Raw genomic sequence first — 25141 nt, forward strand, 5'->3', positions numbered from 1 at the left:
ATTTGAGTATATCTTGTGATTACTAATGAATTCAATTGAGTGTTTCAGTGAAAATCCTGTCCAAGTGTCTCTAGATTTGGTTCATAGTATTTTGGATAAGGTAAGAAGTCTGCTGAACCAAAGTCTGAGACTCGAGTCGACTCCCGAGTATCACGAGTCGACTCCAAGCGTATCAAGTTCACTGGCACGAGCTCGAGTCGACTCCAGATCAGTACGAGTCGACTCCGACTGAGAACAGACAGAAGGACAGAAAGCTTCAACTCAGAAACTGTCAACGAGTCGACTCCCGAAGTGCGCGAGTCGACTCCAATGTTCAACGAGTCGACTCCAGGGTAGTAAGAGTCGACTCCAAGAGAAACACAAGGAAAAAGTCAGAGAACGATTTTCGGACTCTGAGATTCGAGTCGACTCCCGCAGTACGCGAGTCGACTCCGAGACTGAGCGACCATCAACAGACAGAAGACCATGTTACTGCCTCTGAGATTCGAGTCGACTCACAGACAGCTCGAGTCGACTCCGAGACAAGCTTCACGTCAAAAGGCAGAAGACCAACTTTCGGAAACTGAGAGCCGAGTCGACTCCAAGGAAGTTCGAGTCGACTCCAAGACTGGATGAGCCAAAAGACAGAGAATCGAGAGTTCGGGCTCTGAGATTCGAGTCGACTCCCAGGACAGTCGAGTCGACTCGAGTGGACAAAATTCAAAATTGGATCCACGGACTTCAGTGGATGAGCCGACTCCAAAATTGCCAGGTCAGCTCCAGAAGTTGGCGAGTCGACTCCAGGTCAAGACGAGTCGACTCCCAGTCAAGACGGCAACTTTAATTCAAATTTGGAACAGTTGCCGAGTCGACTCCGGAAAAGCGTGAGTCGACTCCTGCTACAGCCGAGTCGACTCCTGATCGCGCGAGTCGACTCCAACCCACCAACGGTCATATTGTCAGGCTGCGCAGAGTGTGCAGAACGGTCAGAAAAAGCAGAGTCACGGCTAGTTTCCGTGGGGGTTGGCTTAAATAGCCACAGAGGACTGTATCAAGGTAGAGAACAGAAATTCCACTCCAAGCATTCAAGTTTTCAAGCTCTCCAAGTGCTCTTAAACGAAAAAGGGAAGATCTGCATTTACTGCTCCAACAACTTCTTCCCAACAATCAAAGCTTCCTCCTCCTGCATTCAAGTCGACCACTCTTTCAAGAGGAGACCGGAGTTCCAGAAGCCATACCTCTTCACCAGCTTAAAAGCGTTTGAGGGCTTCTAACTCCTTTACGATTATATTGTTTTAAATCTGCTTTTTGAGAAGCTATTTTCTGTTTTCTTCTATCTCTTGTATTTACTTGATTCAATCGGGGGATTGAATCAAGGGGTTTAAGGTTGGTTGGTGAGCCAAGTTAAAACCAACGTGTGTAAGGGTTTGATTGTGAGCCCGGGAAAACAATCGGGATTGGTTCTAGTCGGTGAGCCTGGGAAAACCGACCGAGTTCGTTGTGAGCTCGTAAAACAACAAGTTTGGTTGTGAGCTTGCAAAACAACCGGCTGTAATCCAAGGGGGTTATAGTGAAATTCCCAAGTGAGACTTGGAGAGTGGACGTAGGAGCAAGGGTTAGCTCCGAACCACTATAAAACTTTGTGTTTGTAGTGCATTGTCCCTCATCTTCTTCCCCGCACATTACTCACAGCACTAGGCTTTAATTAAATAACTTGCTATAGTTTTTAATTAATCATCCACAAAGTTTTAATTAGCCAAATTATTTTAAAAACCCAATTCACCCCCCCCTCTTGGGTTGTCTATCTGGGCAACAAGTGGTATCAGAGCCAAAAACTCTTCCACTCAAGAGTTAAAAGATCAAAATGACAACCCCATTTGGATCTTCTCACATTGAGGGTCAGTCCACCCAAAGACCCCCTTTCTTCAATGGATCTGACTACTCATACTGGAAGGCTAGGATGAGAATATTCATCCAAGCCCAAGACTATGAGATGTGGTCCATTGTAGTAAATAGGCCATACATCCCATCCATTTACGTAGATGGTGTTAAGGTACCTAAACTAGAAATGGACTGGGATGAACATGACATGAGGAAGGCACAATTAAACTCTAAAGCAATGAATGTCTTCTATTGTGCCTTAGACCGTAATGAATTCAATAGGATTTCAACTTGTAATTCAGCAAAAGAAATTTGGGACAGACTTGAAGTGACCCATGAGGGCACGAATCAAGTCAAGGAATCCAAAATAAACATCTTGGTTCATAAATATGAACTATTTAAAATGGATTCAAATGAAACAATCACATCCATGTTCACTAGGTTTACTGATATTGTCAATGGTCTAAAAAGCCTTGGCAAGAACTATACTAACAGTGAGCTTGTCAGGAAAATCCTTCGGTGTCTACCGAGGTCGTGGGAAGCTAAAGTGACAGCAATCCAAGAAGCCAAGGACTTGAACAAGCTACCACTTGAGGAGCTTCTTGGATCCCTCATGACGCACGAGCTCACCATGAAACAACACAACGAGGAAGAGTCCTCCCATAAGAAAAAGGTAATAGCCCTTAAATCTACATCTTCTAACAAGGACTTGTCTTGCAGCAGCAGCAGTGAAGAAGAAGAAGATGAGAAAGATGGTGGTGAGGCTCTTCTTGTGCGCAAGTTCAAGAAATTCATCAACCACAAGAAGTCCTATCATCAAAGGAGAGGCCCCTCAAATTCCTACCGCAAAGACAAAGGTAAGGAAAGGGAAAATGAGGGGATTGGTTGTTACGAGTGCAAGAAGCCGGGTCACATAAGAGCGGAGTGCCCCTTACTGAAGAAGGGGAGTAAGTACAAGAAGAAAAAGGCACTTGTCACTACCCTATCGGACTCCGACTCATCATCCTCCTCATCAGATGATGAACAAGAAGTGAAGGCCAATTTCTGTTTCATGGCCAACGAAAACGAGGTAACTTCCGACACGCATCCTGATTTTTCTTTTGATGAACTTTATGATGCATTTAATGAATTAATGGTAGAATATAAGGCTATAAATCTTAAGAATAAAGAACTGAAAATAACTAATCAATCATACCTACATAAATACGATAAATTAGTTAAGGATAAGGATTTAATCACCAAAGAAAATATAGAACTTAAAACAAGCAACCAACTTTTAACTCAAAAGACCAACACCTTAACTAAAGAAAATGAAAAACTAACTAAGAAATTTTCAGAACTTAAAAAATATAAATAAACCTTAGATAAGGATCTTACTAAAGAACTTAATGATCTAAAAGCCGAAAATCAGACACTAACTAAAGAACTTAACAAATACAAACCCTTAGTTGAAAGATTTACCTATAGTTCTGAAAAATTAAACATGATACTAAATAGTCAACGTGCAGTGTTTAATAAAGCCGGTTTAGGATATAAACCAAGGAATAAGCAAAAACTTCTTAGTAACTTCTTTGTTAAAGCTGGAAAAACAAAAACTAAGAAAATAACCTGCTTTTGTTGTGGTACAGTAGGCCATAAAGCAAATGTATGTAATTTTAGGAAAAGTAAAACTAAAAGAAAAATTAAAAGGGTATGGATTCCAAAAGGAACCAACTTGACTAACCATGAAGGACCCAAGAAAACTTGGGTACCTAAGATGACATGATTTGCTTGTGTAGGAGTGTCTTGCAGCCAAGGTCAACAAAAATTGCTGGTATTTGGATAGTGGCTGCTCAAGGCACATGACGGGTGATAAAGACCAATTTTTCACCCTTGAAGCTAAGAAGGGAGGTGCTGTGACGTTTGGAGACAACAACCAAGGTCACATCATTGGTATTGGTAAAGTTCAAATCACCCCTTCTACTTTTATAGATAATGTTAGATATGTTGATGGTCTTAAGCATAACTTGTTAAGCATCAGTCAATTATGTGATAAAGGATATGATGTTATGTTTAAACCATCACTATGTATTATAACAAATCCTAATGATAATAGCTTAGTTTTTAAAGGGATTAGACGTGGAAATGTATATGTTGTAGACCTAGAAGATCTTGCAAAACATAACCAATGTCTAGTTGTAAATGAAACTAAAGATAATGATGCTAGTTGGTTACGGCACCGTAAGTTAGGTCATGCAAGCATGGACACAATAACTAAATTAGTTAAAAGAGACTCCGTGATAGGTTTGCCAAAATTAAAATTTGAAAAGAACAAAATATGTGAAGCATGTCAATTTGGCAAACAATCTAGGAACTCTTTTAAATCCATAAAATGTGTCTCTACCTCTAGGCCTCTAGAATTATTACACATGGACCTATTTGGTCCAACTAGAACAACAAGTCTAGGTGGAAATAAATATGGTCTAGTCATAGTAGATGATTACTCTAGGTACACATGGGTCATGTTTCTAGCACATAAGGACCAAGCATTTTCAATGTTTAAAAAGTTTCATGAGGAAGTAACAAATGCTAGAGAGTCTTCAGTCATAGCCATTAGAAGTGACCATGGTACCGAATTCGAAAATCAATTATTTGATGAATTTTGTAGTAAAAAGGGGATAACCCATAATTTTTCTGCACCTAGGACACCACAACAAAATGGAGTTGTGGAAAGGAAGAATAGAACTCTAGAGGAAATGGCTAGAACGATGTTATGTGAAAGTAACCTCCCTAAGTACTTTTGGGGAGAAGCCATTAATACTTCTTGCCATATATTAAATAGAGTTTTATTAAGACCCATTATAAAGAAAACACCTTATGAACTGTGGAAAAACAGAAAACCAAAAGTTAACTATTTTCATGTTTTTGGATGTAGGTGTTTTGTACATAATAATGGGAAAGATAATCTAGGGAAATTTGATCCTAAATCTGATGAAGGAATATTCCTAGGTTATTCTACAACTAGTAAAGCCTATAGAATCTTTAATAAAAGAACCCTAGTTATAGAAGAATCTATACATGTTGTTTTTGATGACTCTAGTGACATCTCATCTAGTAAGAAGGTTAATTTTGATGATGATATTGAAATACTTGAAGAAAAGATAGATGAGATGGGATTACAAGATGATAATCAAAAGTTGATTGAAGGAGAATCGTCAAACCAAGAGCCTATAGTGGATCATGGGCTAGCTAAAGCTTGGAGGTATGCTCGCGGGCATCCTAAGGAACTAATTCTAGATGATCCATCACAACCGATTAGGACTAGAGCATCCCTTAGGAATTTGAATAATCATCTAGCTTTTGTTTCACACTTTGAGCCCAAACATATAGAAGAAGCCGAAAATGATGTAAATTGGATAAATGCAATGCAAGAAGAACTAAATCAATTTACTAGAAACAAGGTTTGGGATCTAGTGGAGAGACCTTCTGAATATCCAATTATAGGTACTAAATGGATATATAAAAATAAGCTAGATGAAAATGGAATTGTTATAAGGAATAAGGCTAGACTAGTAGCAAAAGGTTATAATCAAGAAGAAGGCATAGATTTTGATGAAACCTTTGCTCCCGTAGCTAGACTTGAGGCAATTAGACTTCTATTAGCATATGCATGCTCTAAGGACTTCAAACTATATCAAATGGATGTAAAGAGTGCTTTTCTAAATGGGTTTATTAATGAGGAGGTGTATGTAGAACAACCTCCTGGTTTTGAAAATCATCAATACCCTAATCATGTGTATAAACTGAACAAAGTACTTTATGGACTAAAACAAGCACCTAGAGCATGGTATGAGAGACTTAGTAAATTCCTATTAGAACATGAATTCTCTAGGGAAAATGTAGATACAACATTATTTCTGAAAAAGAAAAATAAGGATATGTTATTAGTACAGATTTATGTTGATGATATCATTTTCGGTGCTACTAACAATCGCCTCTGCGAGGAATTTGCTGATTTGATGCAGAGTGAGTTTGAGATGAGCATGATGGGAGAGCTGAACTACTTCCTCGGGCTTCAAATCAAACAATCTGAAGGAGGCATCTTCATCAATCAAGCAAAATATATCAAGGAGATGCTCAAGATGTTTGATATGGAGGGAAACAAGTCAATCAGCACCCCCATGAGCTCATCATGTAAGTTAGACCAAGATGAATCAGGTAAATCTGTAAATCAAAAACTTTATAGAGGTATGATAGGTTCTTTACTGTATCTTACTGCAAGTAGGCCTGATATTATGTTTAGTGTGTGCATGTGTGCTAGATATCAGGCTAATCCTAAAGAATCACACCTAGCTGCAGTTAAGAGAATCTTTAAATACTTAATTGGAACTAAGAACATAGGGCTGTGGTACTCTAAAGAATCTAGCCTAAACTTAATAGGGTACACAGATTCAGACTTCGCTGGATGTAAGCTTGATAGAAAAAGTACCAGCGGGTCCTGTCAATTTCTAGGAGAAAACCTAATCTCATGGTTTAGCAAGAAACAAAACTCGGTTGCATTATCCACTGCAGAAGCTGAATATGTTGCAGCCGGGAGTTGTTGTGCTCAAATCTTATGGATTAAACAACAATTAGAAGATTATGGCATTAAACAAGATAAAATCCCCATTAATTGTGATAACACAAGTGCCATAAATCTCACTAAAAATTCAATTCAACACTCAAGAACTAAACACATTGAGATAAGACATCACTTCATAAGAGATCATGTATTGAATGGTGATGTGTCACTCCAATTTGTGTGTACTGATAATCAATTAGCGGACATTTTTACAAAACCCCTAAGTGAAGAGAGGTTTAGTGTGCTTAGAAGGGGATTAGGAGTGATTGATCCATCCTAGTGGGGTTTTTCACTAGATTAATTGATTTTGATGATTAGAATGAGGTTAAAATAGAGTTTCTATGCAGTGATCATCAAATCAGTCCTTAATTAGGTGATTTTCCCTCATTTGGCACGATTATGGCATGGTTTTTAGGTGCGTGCCAAGGTTAGAGACGACTCGAGTAAGTTTCAGAGCCGGCTCCTAAGGGGGAGTCGACTCGCGCATTTGCGGGAGTCGACTCGCAAAGTTGGCAGCTGAGGGGGAGTCGACTCGCACACTGTCGGGAGTCGACTCGCGCATATTCTGGAGTCGACTCGAGGTCGAGTCGACTCGCGACTCAGGGGAGTCGACTCGCAGTCGGGATCCGACTTTTTAACCCTAGGTTTGTCGTTTCGCAAACACTTTTTCTCAAGCCGCCACTGTTCACAAAGCCCTAGAGCCGACTCCTAGGTCATCCCCGATCGTCTCCAAGCCCTTTTTCCGTCGATTTTTCGCCGGACATTGAGTTTCCGTCCGTTCCTAGGTCATTTCCGGTCCGTCCCGAGCTTCCTCTGTCGGTCCTTCACCGTCTTCTAGGTATTTTTCTTCCCGTTTAGGTCAAGATGCCTCGTAAGACCGTCGTTAGGAAGAGGTCCCGTCCCGAGGCCGGTCCCGAGCGGCGCTCCAAGGCGCGGCACGATCCCGCGAGGCAACCACCTCCGGATCGTTCCCCGCCTAGGGTGGTTCTCGTTAGGCCGTTGGCCGGGAAGGCCGTCACCTCCGGGAGGTTTGTCGATTTCGACTATCTCTCCCGGGAGGAGTTCACCATAGGCGATAGGCTTAGAGCCCAGGGCCTAGAGTACTTCCTCACCTTGGACCTTCCCACCTATCCTGGCCTAGTTCAAGAGTTTTACAGTATCGTCCATCGGGGAGATGGAGGTATCGAGGGCACGGTAGTAGGTGTCCCGTTGCGTGTCACAGAGGACCTCATTGCCCATATCCTTCACCTTCCATTAGTAGGGGTGGCTCCCGCACACCCTGAGGATAGAGTTGCGGCCCTTACGGTCGTCTTAGGGCATCCACCTCAGTCCCCCCTAGATGAGGTATCTGCTAGCTCACTTCCTATTGAAGTGAGAATCCTTTTGAGCATTCTGTCCAGGTCCATCTTCCCTAAGACAGGGAGATTTGATTTTGTGAATGAGAGGGACTTAGCTATTATGTCTTATATCCTTCAGGACACCCCGATCAACTTCCCAAAGCTCATTTATAGGTATATGTGTGAGCCCCTAGATAGACCTAGGCTCTCACTCCCATACGGGATGTTATTCACTCTTCTTTTTAGGCAGTACGAGATTCCCATTCCTGAGAGGGAACCCTCTCGTGCCTTGCTTTGGACTGATCGCTTATGTACGGGGACTATGCACAGGATGGGGTTTCGGAAGAGAGAAGGGATCTGGATTAGGAAGTCCACTCTCACTGCTCAGACCACCAGACCATCTCCCAGTCCTGAGCCAGATTCAGACTACCCAGACCTTCCAGACCATCCAGACCTCCCATCCACTCCTCCTGCTCCTACCACCTCTGCCGGACCTTCCTCCTCAGTTCCACCATCTATGGAGGTCCGTATTGATACAGAGCAGCTCCGGGAGCTGCGGCAGGAGATCGTCCGAGATCTGAGGGATGAGCTGCTTCGGGAGCTCCGAGGTGCGGTGCCTGCCCCCACTCCTGCACCCGTATCTTCTCAGTTGGTCCCTTTCTTGACAGCCGTGACTGACATGACGGCTCATGTACGGGAAGAGATCTACAATGTCCGGAGTTTGGTCCAGGCCCAGTTCCACAGCATGAGTGAGGTCACGAGCTCCACTCGACAGATGCGAGAGGAGATAGGTCGTGACATGCACACCACCACCGAGGGGGCCGAGCGCTTGGCGAATGTACTCATCGACAAGCTGGACGCACTTCAGACATCGGTGACTGGGCTTCAGGCGTCGGTGACAGAGCTCTCCACTACACATAGCAGAGCCACCACGTCTATTATCACGCAGCTCGGACATGTGACAGATGCAGTCACCCTCCTCATGGAGCAGAGCCGATTGAGAGGAGGAGCACCATCCTCGAGAGGAGGTGCCACATCCTCCAGAGGAGGAGATGCATCCTCGAGAGGGGGAGCTTCATCCTCGAGGAGGACATAGATGTGTTTGAGTTGTGTTTTGTCTTGCTTTGCTTTACTTATTGTATTCTCACATGTATTCACATTCATATCAATACAATGAGTAGACATTTTATCTTCAATTATGTGCTTTGCTTTATGATTGATTGTGTGTGATTACCTCCTTTTTGGTATGATGACAAAAAGGGGGAGAAATATGTATAAAATGTGTAAAAGGGGAGAAATATGAAAAAATATGTAAAAGAAATCAATGGAAATAAATAAAAAGATAAACTCTTAAAAACACACTCAAATTTGTTCTAAGTGGATTCGGTACCTCGAGGCTCATTATCTCTCTTTTGGGGCTCCTAATGGAGTAATCTCCAGAATCTATTCAAGGGATATTCGGAGATTAGCTGAATCCTACTCAAGAACAAATTGACAGATTTTCTCTCTAAAAAGATAAAATTCAGTTCAAAAACTTCAAAGCATTAAAAGGAAATTCAGAGAATCAAAACATAGTTGAATGCATATGTTGAGGGAGAGAATCTGAATTTTAATCAAGCTAAATCATTAATGACATATAAGCCAAACAATTGATTGCATAATATGAAGGCTTATATAATTCCAAATGAAAGGGGGAGCTTTAACTCCGAAATTTAATGTTTCACTCCTTTCAAACTTGGATAAATTAAATTATCAGTCATTTGAATTCATTTATGGATTTTACTTCATTGTTTTATGAGCAATTCATTTTACATATACTCAAAGTTTTGTCATCATCAAAAAGGGGGAGATTGTGGAGTGATTGATTAAAACCCCATTTGATTTTGATGAGCTCAAAGCATTTGAGTATATCTTGTGATTACTAATGAATTCAATTGAGTGTTTCAGTGAAAATCCTGTCCAAGTGTCTCTAGATTTGGTTCATAGTATTTTGGATAAGGTAAGAAGTCTGCTGAACCAAAGTCTGAGACTCGAGTCGACTCCCGAGTATCACGAGTCGACTCCAAGCGTATCAAGTTCACTGGCACGAGCTCGAGTCGACTCCAGATCAGTACGAGTCGACTCCGACTGAGAACAGACAGAAGGACAGAAAGCTTCAACTCAGAAACTGTCAACGAGTCGACTCCCGAAGTGCGCGAGTCGACTCCAATGTTCAACGAGTCGACTCCAGGGTAGTAAGAGTCGACTCCAAGAGAAACACAAGGAAAAAGTCAGAGAACGATTTTCGGACTCTGAGATTCGAGTCGACTCCCGCAGTACGCGAGTCGACTCCGAGACTGAGCGACCATCAACAGACAGAAGACCATGTTACTGCCTCTGAGATTCGAGTCGACTCACAGACAGCTCGAGTCGACTCCGAGACAAGCTTCACGTTAAAAGGCAGAAGACCAACTTTCGGAAACTGAGAGCCGAGTCGACTCCAAGGAAGTTCGAGTCGACTCCAAGACTGGATGAGCCAAAAGACAGAGAATCGGGAGTTCGGGCTCTGAGATTCGAGTTGACTCCCAGGACAATCAAGTCGACTCGAGTGGACAAAATTCAAAATTGGATCCACGGACTTCAGTGGATGAGCCGACTCCAAAATTGCCAGGTCAGCTCCAGAAGTTGGCGAGTCGACTCCAGGTCAAGACGAGTCGACTCCCAGTCAAGACGGCAACTTTAATTCAAATTTGGAACAGTTGCCGAGTCGACTCCGGAAAAGCGTGAGTCGACTCCTGCTACAGCCGAGTCGACTCCTGATCGCGCGAGTCGACTCCAACCCACCAACGGTCATATTGTCAGGCTGCGCAGAGTGTGCAGAACGGCCAGAAAAAGCAGAGTAACGGCTAGTTTCCGTGGGGGTTGGCTTAAATAGCCACAGAGGACTGTAGCAAGGTAGAGAACAGAAATTCCACTCCAAGCATTCAAGTTTTCAAGCTCTCCAAGTGCTCTTAAACGAAAAAGGGAAGATCTGCATTTACTGCTCCAACAACTTCTTCCCAACAATCAAAGCTTCCTCCTCCTGCATTCAAGTCGACCACTCTTTCAAGAGGAGACCGGAGTTCCAGAAACCATACCTCTTCACCAGCTTAAAAGCGTTTGAGGGCTTCTAACTCCTTTACGATTATATTATTTTAAATCTGCTTTTTGAGAAGCTATTTTCTGTTTTCTTCTATCTCTTGTATTTACTTGATTCAATCGGGGGATTGAATCAAGGGGTTTAAGGTTGGTTGGTGAGCCAAGTTAAAACCAACGTGTGTAAGGGTTTGATTGTGAGCCCGGAAAAACAATCGGGATTGGTTCTAGTCGGTGAGTCTGGGAAAACCGACCGAGTTCGTTGTGAGCTCGTAAAACAACAAGTTTGGTTGTGAGCTTGCAAAACAACCGGCTGTAATCCAAGGGGGTTATAGTGAAATTCCCAAGTGAGACTTGGGGAGTGGACGTAGGAGCAAGGGTTAGCTCCGAACCACTATAAAACTTTGTGTTTGTAGTGCATTGTCCCTCATCTTCTTCTCCGCACATTACTCACAGCACTAGGCTTTAATTAAATAACTTGCTATAGTTTTTAATTAATCATCCACAAAGTTTTAATTAGCCAAATTATTTTAAAAACCCAATTCACCCCCCCCCTCTTGGGTTGTCTATCTGGGCAACAGCTCTGAAAAATTAAATCTTATTCTTTCAAATCAAAGAGCTGTTTTCAATAAAGCCGGATTAGGATATAAAACTAACACACAACAAAAATACCTAAAGAATTTCTTTGTAAAAGCAAAAAATGTAAAAACTGAAAAACCTACATGCTTTCATTGTGGAAAGAATGGACATAAAGCCTACTCTTGTATTCAAAAAAAGATCCAAACTAACAAGAGTACATTTGTGAAAGCTAAAAACATAACTAAAGTATGGGTGCCTAAGGGAACCAACCACACTAACCACGAAGGACCCAAGAAAACTTGGGTACCTAAGAGCTTCACATGATCATTTTGCAGGTATGCCTTGCAGCCGGAAACAAAAAGAGAATGTGGTATCTTGATAGTGGTTGCTCAAGGCATATGACCGGTGACAAGAGTCTCTTCGTCACCTTGGAATCAAAAGAAGGAGGAGTAGTCACATTCGGAGACAATGCTAAAGGTCAAATCATTGGTGTTGGTAAAATCTCCATATCACCCTCTTCATTTATTGATAATGTATTGTTAGTTAATGGACTAAAACATAATTTATTAAGTATAAGTCAATTTTGTGACAAGGGATTTAAAGTATCATTTGAATCATCACTATGCATAAATAGTAGTCCAATTGATAATGAGATCATACTCACAGGACATAGGCATGGAAATGTTTACATGGTAGATCTTGATGATCTCACCATGAAGGATGGCCAAAGTCTTGTAGCCATGAATCCCAAAGTCAATGAGACTAGTTGGTTATGGCATCGTAGGTTAGGGCATGCTAGCATGGATTTAATCTCAAAATTAATTACAAAGGATCTAGTCAAAGGACTACCAAAAATAGACTTTGAAAAGAATAAAATTTTTACTGCATGTCAATTAGGGAAACAAACAAGAAGTTCTTTCAAGTCTAAGAACATAGTCTCAACATCAAAACCCTTAAAACTAATTCACATGGATTTGTTTGGACCCACTAGAACTGCTAGTCTAGGGGGTAAGAAATTTGGTCTTGTAATTGTTGATGATTTTTCACGTTTTACATGGGTTTCATTTCTTGCACACAAAGATGAGTCCTTTCCCGCTTTTATCAAGTTTCATAATAGGGTTTCAAATGAACTCAATCTTAAACTAAAAGCAATTAGGAGTGATCATGGTACCGAGTTTGAAAATCAGTATTTTGAAAAATTTTGTGAAGAAAATGGTATCAATCACAACTTCTCGGCACCTAGGACACCCCAACAAAATGGGGTGGTAGAAAGGAAGAATCGCACACTAGCAGATATGGCTCGTACCATGTTGTGCGAATCGGATCTACCAAAGTATTTTTGGGCTGAAGCAATAAATACTTCATGTTATATCTTAAATCGTGCTTTAGTTAGATCCATCTTAAAGAAAACACCTTATGAGTTGATAAAAAGTAAGAAACCTAATATAAGTTATTTTCATGTTTTCGGTTGTCGATGCTTTATTTTGAACAATGGAAAGGACAATCTAAGTAAATTTAGTGCTAAATCAGATGAGGGGATCTTCTTAGGTTATTCCTCATCTAGTAGAGCATACAGGGTCTTCAACAAGAGAACTCTCATTGTTGAAGAATCCATTCATGTTGTTTTTGATGAAACTAATGGAGATTCTTCTAGAAAAGAAGAAGATGGTGATGTAGGTATACTTGAAGACCAAATGAAGGAACTCTCCACTCAAGACAAACAACATGAGGATGAGATCAAAGAAGATACAAATCAGCGAGATGAAGAAGATCAACCTCCATCAAGAAATCAAGATCTTCCCAAAGAATGGAGGTATGCACATGGTCATCCAAAGGATCTAATCCTTGGTGATCCTTCACAAGGTATAAGAACTAGATCCTCTTTAAGAAACACTAGTAATTATCTTGCTTTCGTTTCACAAATAGAGCCTAAATCACTAGAAGAAGCTGAAAAAGATGATAATTGGATGAATGCTATGCAAGAGGAATTAAACCAATTCGAAAGAAATGAAGTTTGGACTCTAATGAAAAGACCCCCTAATGTTTCAATCATAGGAACCAAGTGGGTGTATAGAAATAAACTAGATGAAGATGGAATAGTAATAAGAAACAAAGCTAGGCTAGTGGCCAAAGGATATAATCAGGAGGAAGGAATAGATTTTGATGAAACTTTTGCTCCTGTTGCTAGGTTAGAGACTATTAGACTACTTTTAGCATATGCATGCTTCATGGATTTTAAACTCTATCAAATGGATGTAAAAAGTATATTTTTAAATGGTTATATAATGGAGGAAGTTTATGTAGGACAATCTCCAGGTTTTAAAAATCACTTACATCCAGATTATGTGTATAAATTGCATAAAGCATTGTATGGCCTTAAGCAAGCCCCTAGGGCATGGTATGAAAGATTAAGTAATTTCCTAATTGAAAACAAATTTAAGAGAGGAAATGTAGACAAAACCCTCTTTATTAAAAGAAAAGGAAATGACTTATTGCTTGTACAAATTTATGTGGATGATATAATTTTTGGTGCTACTAATGACAGTCTTTGTCAAGAGTTTGCGAAGCTTATGCAGGGAGAATTTGAAATGAGCATGATGGGTGAGCTCAACTTCTTCCTTGGGCTACAAATAAAACAATCAGAGGAGGGCATCTTCATCAGTCAGTCCAAATACATCAAGGAAATGTTGGAAAAATTCAAGATGAAGGATGCAAAGAAAATCAGCACACCCATGGGCTCAAGTTGCAAGCTTGACAAAGATGAAAAAGGTAAAAGTATAGACTGCAAATTGTACAGAGGTATGATAGGCTCTCTACTTTACCTTACTGCTAGTAGACCAGATATATTATTCAGTGTTTGTATGTGTGCTAGATACCAAGCATGTCCTAAGGAATCACACTTGCAAGCTGTTAAGAGAATTTTTAGATATCTAGTAGGGACATCTTATGTAAGCTTATGGTATTCTAAACAATCTGACATAAATTTAATTGCTTATTCCGATGCTGATTTTGCTGGGTGCAAACTCGACAGAAAAAGCACAAGTGGCACATGTCAATTCTTGGGTGCCAATTTGGTTTCTTGGTTTAGCAAGAAACAAAATTCAGTTGCCTTGTCCACAGCTGAGGCTGAGTACATTGCAGCTGGAAGCTGTTGTGCCCAAGTTCTTTGGATTAAGCAACAACTTGAAGATTTCGGTATCAAAATGGATAATATACCAATTAAATGTGATAATACAAGTGCAATTAATTTAACAAAAAATCCTGTCTAACACTCTAAGTCAAAGCATATAGAGATTAGGCATCACTTTATTAGGGATCATGTGCTGAAAAATGATGTGATGATTGAATATATATGTACTGAAAATCAATTGGCTGATATCTTTACAAAGCCCCTTTGTAAAGAAAGATTCAACTTCTTAAGGAATGCTTTGAGCTTGTATGATCCTAGCAAATGAATTGAACTTGTATTGCATTGTTTTGCTGCGCAAACTAGTAATCAACCTCAAGGTAAACATAAGTGAAAACATGAATTCATGTAAGCTAAATGACGAACTGTTTGACTTTCCGGAGGATGGTTACCCTCCCTTGGACTCTTCATGGAGATATTTTCAGAGCCTATTTCATAGGTATTCGAAATTTGGTCAAACATTCCTCATTTCAATATTAATAATTCAAAAATTATTATCAAATTATTATAGGATGTATCATTAAGGGGGAGGATCACAAACAAATTCACTCTAAGTTTATCAAAAGAGATCATGTTGATTAGGGTGATTAAACAAAAATTGGGAGAAGATAGAATTTAGTCTGAAATTTTTCAGTGCCGGAGACGTCTCTGGCAAATCGCAGAGACGTCCCCCCAGGGGAGACGTCTCGCCTTAGTCGCGGAGACGTCTCGGGGACCGAATGAGGGCTTTTAAAATAGGTCGAAATAGCTCGAGCCGACCCGAGCTTTTTCCTTCATCCCCGACCAAAACGAAAAACCCTAGCCTCCATTTGCTCTCCACCTCAAACCCTAGCCTCCGTTTGCTCTCCATCACAAACCCTAGCATCCATAGCACCAAAGAAGGCTAGGACGACCCATGGAAGGCGACCTAGGGCAGCGGCCGACGGTGAGGAACGGCGGGAAGAACCCTCCGCGCCGTCTCCTCCGGTTGCTCCGCCAACCACGACTATTTCCTGTGCAAATCGCACAGTCACGACCGGAAGGTACATAGATTTCTCATTTTTAGATCATGAGGGGTTCTCTGTTGGAGAGAGACTCCGAGCCCAAGGGTGGGAGCACTTTTGTACCCTCAATACCTCGACCTACCTCGGCCTAGTTAGAGAACTTTTTAGCAATATGGCCTTAGGGGACATAGGGTACACTGCATATGTCCGAGGGACATTAGTAGAAGTCAATGAAGATGTCCTATCCACTGTCTTACAAATCCCTAAGGACGGTGAGGCTCCAACCTCACATCCCCAAAGGGAATCAGCCCTAAATCTACTTTTAGGAAGAGAGGACTGCGGCCCTCTTGATGTTGTCAATTCCCAGGACCTAAATGCAGAGATGAGACTTCTTTTAAGTATTGTCAACCGGGTCCTATTTCCCAAAACCGGTCGCTTCGATTTTGTTTCGGAGCGAGATTTAGTTATAATGCACCATATCCTACTAGGGATACCCCTAAACCTCCCTAGACTTATGCTAAACTACATTGCCCTATGTCATAGATATTCTAGGTTTAGTTTACCCTACGGCATGATCTTTACCTTAGTTTTCAAACACTTCAAAGTTCCCATTCCAACAAATGAACCTGCAAAGCCCTTGAGAAACACCGACTATTATAATGAGGGCACAATGAGAAGAATGGAATTTCATAAGATAGATGGGTCGTGGATGAAGGTACCAAAGAGAAAAGCCCAAATCCTAGAGCCCGAGAACCCACATCATGAGTCTGACCATCACTCTCCTCCACCTAGCCACTTGGATATCCCTGATATACCCTCCAGCTCAGCTGGATCTTCCACATCCATGCCACCACCTCCTCCAGTTAGTGGGCCCTCCTTCCTGTCAGAGGATCAGATGCGCACCTTAGCATCTGCCATTTGCCAGCAGATGAGGGAGGAGATGAGATCCATGATCTCTACAGAGTTGGCCCCCATCAGAGCTTCACATGAAGGGCTTCTACAAGAGATGAAGGATATTAGAAGTCAAATTGAAGCTACAACACAAGAAATAATGGGTGTGGGTGCCACCCAAACCATCAGATCAATAGAGCTCAAGGACAGCTTGAGGAGCATTTCCAAGAGTCTCAAAGAGCTGACAAAACCAGATGGCAACGTGGGCACCTTGGTTGCCCAACTCAGAGGAAGAATTGAAATGGCAACCATAGAGTTTGAAGCACTTGTGGCAGGTTTCCACAAGTCACAGGGAGATCAATTTAAGACCCTCATGGATTCCATCAATGCATTCATAGATGCAGCTTGTAAGGTTTATGAACAAAATACAGCTGGTAGGGCCCATGAGCAACGTCGCCGATGAGGGACATTTTGCAGGCTCTTCTTTTTGTCAATCCTAGGCTGTTTTGAAACACTTTTTGTATTAGAAATCAATACTTGTAATGATTTCTTCTTTTGACTATGTACTGACTTCGAAGATTTACAATGACATATGAATGACATACAATTTCTTTTGCAACCCTGTGTACATTTCCAACTCTGTATATGTAAATATGAATGTGCCTCTTGATGTGTCATAAGAATCTCATAACATACATTAAGTATTCAAATTTGGCACAACTTATCAAAGCATATGAAACAGGGGGAGCACAACCTGAATATCAAAGGGGGAGTAAAATGAATGCTGAACTCTTTAATAAAGATAACTTGAATATCCTTGAGTGGTTAATTATAATATACTATGAATTGAGTTTCAAGCACCTAATGATAATTTGTCCCCTTCATTGTTGATGACAAAAAGGGGGAGTAGATATTGAATATGGAGATATTGAAAGGGGGAGTAGATATATAGAAAGAACCAATATGGATATTGAATATGGAATGCAAAATTTATAATCATACTCCAAAGTTGATTTAGAAAAGATAAAATTGAAGAATATTGACTTGATTCAAATTCAGCATCAATATTTCATTTTAACTTGATTCAAATTCAGTTGATATGCTAAAATTGCTTAAGAGCTATAAAGTTCAATCCCATGCAATTATGCACACTGTATCTAGCTCTAATCAAAACATTATACTTGTACATCTGATCAAATACTGTGTATATGTTTAAACTTCAAATTTTTGCATATACTCAGTGTTTTGTCATCATCAAAAAGGGGGAGATTGTTGACCCCCTAATGGATTTTGATGAATACAAAACACTAGAGTATAATTCCATTTATCTTAACAATTTAATTGAGGAATTCATGTGATTAATTGAGAATATTGTTAAGAAATGTCTAGGCAAGTTCCCATAATTTTTATGAATTTATTGAAGAATATTTTGAGTTAAAGAAAATAGATCAGGGACAGCCGAGACGTCTCCGGATAGTTTCAGAGACGTCTCTGGCACAAACAGGAAGAACTGGGACACTTGGAGACGTCCCCGGCACCTGCCGAGTCGTCCCCGCGCTAGCGGAGTCGACTCTCTCAGTAACGGAGTCGACTCTCTCAGTGGCGGCAGAAAGGCAATTTTCAAGAGATATGCGCGAGACGTCCCCACTGTACGCGGAGTCGTCCCCGCAAGTAAAAAGGAGACTTCCCGAGTCGTCCCCAAGATAGCGGAGACGGCTCTCTCAGGATTTTTCCAGAGAATGGTTTTTTCGGTGATAAGGAAGCGGAGTCGACCCTGAGACAGCGGAGTCGTCCCCATGCATAAAGTGCAAACAAGCCGAGACGTCCCCTGAAGGAGCGGAGTCGACTCTCTCAGGGAATTCCAGAGGACATGTTTTTTAGAGATAAAGAAGCGGAGTCGTCCCCAAAGCAGCGGAGTCGTCCCCATTCAAAAAGTACAAACAAGCCGAGACGTCCCCTTAAAGTGCCGAGTCGACCCCAGACAACGTAAAAAGTAAAATCTTGTAGCCGAGACGTCTCTCGTTGAAGCGGAGACGTCCCCGGAGCGCCTGGAACGCGACTGACAGCTTTTCAGGTTTGGTTTGAATTTCAAATCCTTTTTACTTTGTCTCTAACGGCTATATTTGCTTTTTTGGGCTATAAAAGGGACCTCTTAAGTGCTTCTCAACAACTCTTCACCAACCCAAAGCTAGATCATTCAAGAGAGAAGTAAGAAAGAAAAGTTCAAGGGAGTGAGTGCATTCAAGTGAAGAAATCAAGTGTTTTCAAGCTTTCCAAGTGATTTCAAGCTCAACCTCTCTCGTACGCTCGGGATTCAAAGCTCACACTCAACCCTACGCGGTCCACATCGGAAGAATCAACATTTCTCACGCTTCCAACGGCAAAAGGATTCTTCCGGGTTCTATTGTTCATAATTGTCATATTTGCTTTTTAGAGCTTTACTTTTCCTTTGTAAACTCTTTCATTGTGGTGCTTGTTCCAGTCAAGGGACTTGGAACAAGAAAAAGGCGTCCCAAGCCTAAGTGAAATTGGGGGTTTTAGGGTTTGTTGTGAGCCCGGTGTAAAACAACGAGTTGGGTAGTGAACTCGCAAAACTACCGTACTGTAATCTTGGATTATAGTGGAAATTCCCAAAGGTGATTTGGGGAGTGGATGTAGGAGCAGTGGAAGCTCCGAACCACTATAAAACCTTGTGTTTGCGATTGACCTTTCTCATTCCTCCTTCTTTACTTTAGTGCATATATTCGTGTGTTTTATTTTTAATTAGTCAAAAGCTTTTAAAACACCCAATTCACCCCCCTCTTGGGTGACCATCTCTGGGCAACAAGATGTTTTTCTGATTTATGGAGGATCAGAATTGAAACTAGAAGGCTATTCAGATTCTAGCTTTCAATCTGATCCAGATGATAGCAAGTCAATCTCTGGATATATTTTCACTTTGAATGGTGGAGCTGTGAGTTGAAAAAGTTCCAAACAGCAAACTGTAGCTGACTCAACTACTGAGGCAGAATACATAGCTGTTAGTGAAGCTGCTAAGGAAGCAGTCTGGATGAAGAAGTTCATCACAGAGCTGGGTGTAGTTCCTGAGATTGCCGGACCAGTCCCAGTTGTGGAGTGATTGATTAAAACCCCATTTGATTTTGATGAGCTCAAAGCAATTGAGTATATCTTGTGATTACTAATGAATTCAATTGAGTGTTTCAGTGAAAATCCTATCCAAGTGTTTCTAGACTTGGTTCATAGTATTTTGGATAAGTTAAGAAGTCTGCATGAACCAATGTCTGAGACTCGAGTCGACTCCCGAGTATCACGAGTCGACTCCAGGCGTATCAAGTTCACTGGCACGAGCTCGAGTCGACTCCAGATTAGTACGAGTCGACTCCGACTGAGAACAGAAAGAAGAACAGAAAGCTTCATCTCAGAACCTGTCAACGAGTCGACTCCTGAAGTGCGCGAGTCGACTCCAATGTTCACCGAGTCGACTCCAGGGAAGTAAGAGTCGACTCCAAGCAGTCAAAGGCAGAAAAGTCAGAGAGCAGTTTTCGGGTCTGAGATTCGAGTCGACTCCGATGGTTGGCAGGTCAACTCCAAAGAAGGTAAGAGTCGACTCTCAGAGGAACACAAGAAAAAAGTCAGAGAACGATTTTCGGACTCTGAGATTCGAGTCGACTCCCGCAGTACACGAGTCGACTCCGAGACTGAGCGACCATCAACAGACAGAAGACCATGTTACTGCCTCTGAGATTCGAGTCGACTCACAGACAGCTCGAGTCGACTCCAAGACAAGCTACACGTCAAAAGGCAGAAGACCAACTTTCGAAAACTGAGAGCCGAGTCGACTCCAAGGAGGTTCGAGTCGACTCCAAGACTGGATGAGCCAAACGACAGAGAATCGAGAGTTCGGGCTCTGAGATTCGAGTCGACTCCCAGGACAGTCGAGTCGACTCGAGTGGACAAAATTCAAATTTGGATCCACGGACTTCAGTGGATGAGCCGACTCCAAAAAATTACCAGGTCAACTCCAGAAGTTGGCGAGTCGACTCCAGGTCAAGACGAGTCGACTCCCAGTCAAGACGGCAACTTTAATTCAAATTTGGAACAGTTGCCGAGTCGACTCCGGAAAAGCGTGAGTCGACTCCTGCTACAGCCGAGTCGACTCCTGATCGCGCGAGTCGACTCCAACCCACCAACGGTCATATTGTCAGGCTGCGCAGAGTGTGCAGAACGGCCAGAAAAAGCAGAGTAACGGCTAGTTTCCGTGGGGGTTGGCTTAAATAGCCACAGAGAACTGTAGCAAGGAGGAGAACAGATATTCCACTCCAAGCATTCAAGTTTTCAAGCTCTCCAAGTGCTCTTAAACGAAAAAGGGGAGATCTGCATTTACTGCTCCAACAACTTCTTCCCAACAATCAAAGCTTCCTCCTCCTGCATTCAAGTCGACCACTCTTTCAAGAGGAGACCGGAGTTCCAGAAGCCATACCTCTTCACCAGCTTAAAAGTGTTTGAGGGCTTCTAACTCCTTTACGATTATATTGTCTTAAATCTACTTTTTGAGAAGCTATTTTCTGTTTTCTTCTATCTCTTGTATTTACTTGATTCAATCGGGGGATTGAATCAAGGGGTTTAAGGTTGGTTGGTGAGCCAAGTTAAAACCAACGTGTGTAAGGGTTTGATTGTGAGCCCGGGAAAACAATCGGGGTTGGTTCTAGTCGGTGAGCCTGGGAAAACCGACCGAGTTCGTTGTGAGCTCGTAAAACAACAAGTTTGGTTGTGAGCTTGTAAAACAACCGGCTGTAATCCAAGGGGGTTATAGTGAAATTCCCAAGTGAGACTTGGGGAGTGGACGTAGGAGCAAGGGTTAGCTCCGAACCACTATAAAACTTTGTGTTTGTAGTGCATTGTCTCTCATCTCCTTCCCCGCACATTACTCACAGCACTAGGCTTTAATTAAATAACTTGCTATAGTTTTTAATTAATCATCCACAAAGTTTTAATTAGCCAAATTATATTAAAAACCCAATTCACCCCCCCCCCCCTCTTGGGTTGTCTATCTGGGCAACAAGTGGTATCAGAGCCAAAAACTCTTCCACTCAAGAGTTAAAAGATCAAAATGACAATCCCATTTGGATCTTCTCACATTGAGGGTCAGTCCACCCAAAGACCCCCTTTCTTCAATGGATCTGACTACTCATACTGGAAGGCTAGGATGAAAATATTCATCCAAGCCCAAGACTATGAGATGTGGTCCATTGTAGTAAATGGGCCATACATCCCATCCATATACGTAGATGGTGTTAAGGTACCTAAACTTGAAATGGACTGGGATAAACATGACATGAGGAAGGCACAATTAAACTCTAAAGCAATGAATGTCTTCTATTGTGCCTTAGACCGTAATGAATTCAATAGGATTTCAACTTGTAATTCAGCAAAAGAAATTTGGGACAGACTTGAAGTGACCCATGAGGGCACGAATCAAGTCAAGGAATCCAAAATAAACATCTTGGTTCATAAATATGAACTATTTAAAATGGATTCAAATGAAACAATCACATCCATGTTCACTAGGTTTACTGATATTGTCAATGGCCTAAAAAGCCTTGGCAAGAACTATACTAACAGTGAGCTTGTCAGGAAAATCCTTCGGTGTCTACCGAGGTCGTGGGAAGCTAAAGTGACAGCAATTCAAGAAGCCAAGGACTTGAACAAGCTACCACTTGAGGAGCTTCTTGGATCCCTCATGATGCACGAGCTCACCATGAAACAACACAACGAGGAAGAGTCCTCCCATAAGAAAAAGGTAATAGCCCTTAAATCTACTTCTTCTAACAAGGACTTGTCTTGCAGCAGCAGCAGCGAAGAAGAAGAAGATGAGGAAGATGGTGGTGAGGCTCTTCTTGTGCGCAAGTTCAAGAAATTCATCAACCACAAGAAGTCCTATCATCAAAGGAGAGGCCCCTCAAATTCCTACCGGAAGGACAAAGGTAAGGAAAGGAAAAATGAGGGGATTGGTTGTTACGAGTGCAAGAAGCCGGGTCACATAAGAGCAGAGTGCCCCTTACTGAAGAAGGGGAGTAAGTACAAGAAGAAAAAGGCACTTGTGACTACCCTATCGGACTCCGACTCATCATCCTCCTCATCAGATGATGAACAAGAAGAGAAGGCCAATCTCTGTTTCATGGCCAACGAAAACGAGGTAACTTCCGACACGCATCCTGATTTTTCTTTTGATGAACTTTATGATGCATTTAATGAATTAATGGTAGAATATAAGGCTATAAATCTTAAGAATAAAGAACTGAAAATAACTAATCAATCATACCTACATAAATACGATAAATTAGTTAAGGATAAGGATTTAATCACCAAAGAAAATATAGAACTTAAAACAAGCAACCAACTTTTAACTCAAAAGACCAACACCTTAACTAAAGAAAATGAAAAACTAACTAAGGAATTTTCAGAACTTAAAAAATATAAACAAACCTTAGATAAGGATCTTACTAAAGAACTTAATGATCTAAAAGCCGAAAATCAGACACTAACTAAAGAACTTAACAAATACAAACCCTTAGTTGAAAGATTTACCTATAGTTCTGAAAAATTAAACATGATACTAAATAGTCAACGTGCAGTGTTTAATAAAGCCGGTTTAGGATATAAACCAAGGAATAAGCAAAAACTTCTTAGTAACTTCTTTGTTAAAGCTGGGAAAACAAAAACTAAAAAAATAACCTGCTTTTGTTGTGGTACAGTAGGCCATAAAGCAAATGTATGTAATTTTAGGAAAAGTAAAACTAAAAAAAAAATTAAAAGGGTATGGGTTCCAAAAGGAACCAACTTGACTAACCATGAAGGATCCAAGAAAACTTGGGTACCTAAGATGACATGATTTGCTTGTGTAGGAGTGTCTTGCAGCCAAGGTCAACAAAAATTGCTGGTATTTGGATAGTGGCTGCTCAAGGCACATGACGGGTGATAAAGACCAATTTTTCACCCTTGAAGCTAAGAAGGGAGGTGCTGTGACGTTTGGAGACAACAACCAAGGTCACATCATTGGTATTGGTAAAGTTCAAATCACCCCTTCTACTTTTATAGATATTGTTAGATATGTTGATGGTCTTAAGCATAACTTGTTAAGCATTAGTCAATTATGTGACAAAGGATATGATGTTATGTTTAAACCATCACTGTGCATTATAACAAATACTAATGATAATAGTTTAGTTTTTAAAGGGATTAGACGTGGAAATGTATATGTGGTAGACCTAGAAGACCTTGCAAAACATAACCAATGTTTAGTTGTTAATGAAACTAAAGATAATAATGCTAGTTGGTTATGGCACCGTAAGTTAGGTCATGCAAGCATGGACACAATAACTAAATTAGTTAAAAGAGATTCCGTGATAGGTTTGCCAAAGTTAAAATTTGAAAAGAACAAAATCTGTGAAGCATGTCAATTTGGCAAACAATCTAGGAATTCTTTTAAACTCATAAAATGTGTCTCTACCTCTAGGCCTCTAGAATTATTCACATGGACCTATTTGGTCCAACTAGAACAACAAGCCTAGGTGGAAATAAATATGGTCTAGTCATAGTAGATGATTACTCTAGGTACACATGGGTCATGTTTCTAGCACATAAGGACCAAGCATTTTCCATGTTTAAAAAGTTCCATAAGGAAGTAACAAATGCTAGAGAGTCTTCAGTCATAGCCATTAGAAGTGACCATGGTACCGAATTCGAAAATCAATTATTTGATGAATTTTATAGTAAAAAGGGGATAACCCATAATTTTTCTGCACCTAGGACACCACAACAAAATGGAGTTGTGGAAAGGAAAAATAGAACACTAGAGGAAATGGCTAGAACGATGTTATGTGAAAGTAACCTCCCTAAGTACTTTTGGGGAGAAGCCATTAATACTTCTTGCCATATATTAAATAGAGTTCTATTAAGACCCATCATAAAGAAAACACCTTATGAACTGTGGAAAAACAGAAAACCAAAGGTTAACTATTTTCATGTTTTTGGATGTAGGTGTTTTGTACATAATAATGGGAAAGATAATCTAGGAAAATTTGACCCTAAATCTGATGAAGGAATATTCTTAGGTTATTCTACAACTAGTAAAGCCTATAGAGTCTTTAATAAAAGAACACTAGTTATAGAAGAATCTATACATGTTGTATTTGATGACTCTAGTGACATCTCCTCTAGTAAGAAAGCCAATCTTGATGATGATATTGAAATACTTGAAGAAAAGATAGATGAGGTGGGATTACAAGATGGTAATCAAAAGTTGATTGAAGGAGAATCATCAAACCAAGAGCCTATAGTGGATCATGGGCTAACTAAAGCTTGGAGGTATGCTCACGGGCATCCTAAGGAACTAATTCTAGATGATCCATCACAACCGGTTAGGACTAGAGCATCTCTTAGAAATTTGAACAACCATCTAGCTTTTGTTTCACACTTTGAGCCCAAACATATAGAAGAAGCCGAAAATGATGTAAATTGGATAAATGCAATGCAAGAAGAACTAAACCAATTTACTAGAAACAAAGTGTGGGATCTAGTAGAGAGACCT

At 40.9% G+C, this 25141-nt stretch overlaps 1 protein-coding gene across 2 annotated transcripts; it reads left to right on the top strand.

The window, feature by feature from the left end:
* Positions 1-1622: 1622 nt before the first annotated feature.
* Positions 1623-23651, top strand: LOC149751094 (uncharacterized). Of its 2 annotated transcripts, none has more exons than XM_089927784.1 (2): positions 1623-2929; positions 22186-23651. In XM_089927784.1, the coding sequence occupies exon 2, from the start codon at positions 22292-22294 to the stop codon at positions 23441-23443; it is 1152 nt and encodes a 383-aa protein (XP_089783910.1). In that variant the 5' UTR covers positions 1623-2929; positions 22186-22291; the 3' UTR covers positions 23444-23651. The 2 variants fall into 2 exon arrangements, with proteins under 2 accessions (XP_089783910.1, XP_089783911.1); XM_089927785.1 differs by having other exon boundaries at positions 1624-2929.
* Positions 23652-25141: the final 1490 nt, after the last annotated feature.

The sequence above is a fragment of the Phoenix dactylifera genome, chromosome 16 (assembly GCF_051530095.1).
Source record: "Phoenix dactylifera cultivar Ajwa chromosome 16, Ajwa_hap1_PhDact_Kaust_v1.1, whole genome shotgun sequence".
NCBI classification, from domain to species: Eukaryota; Viridiplantae; Streptophyta; class Magnoliopsida; order Arecales; family Arecaceae; genus Phoenix; species Phoenix dactylifera.

Excerpts from the sequence above, each read along its gene's own strand:
- LOC149751094 (XM_089927784.1), top strand. The coding sequence starts at position 22,292 with ATGATGCACGAGCTCACCATGAAACAACACAACGAGGAAGAGTCCTCC.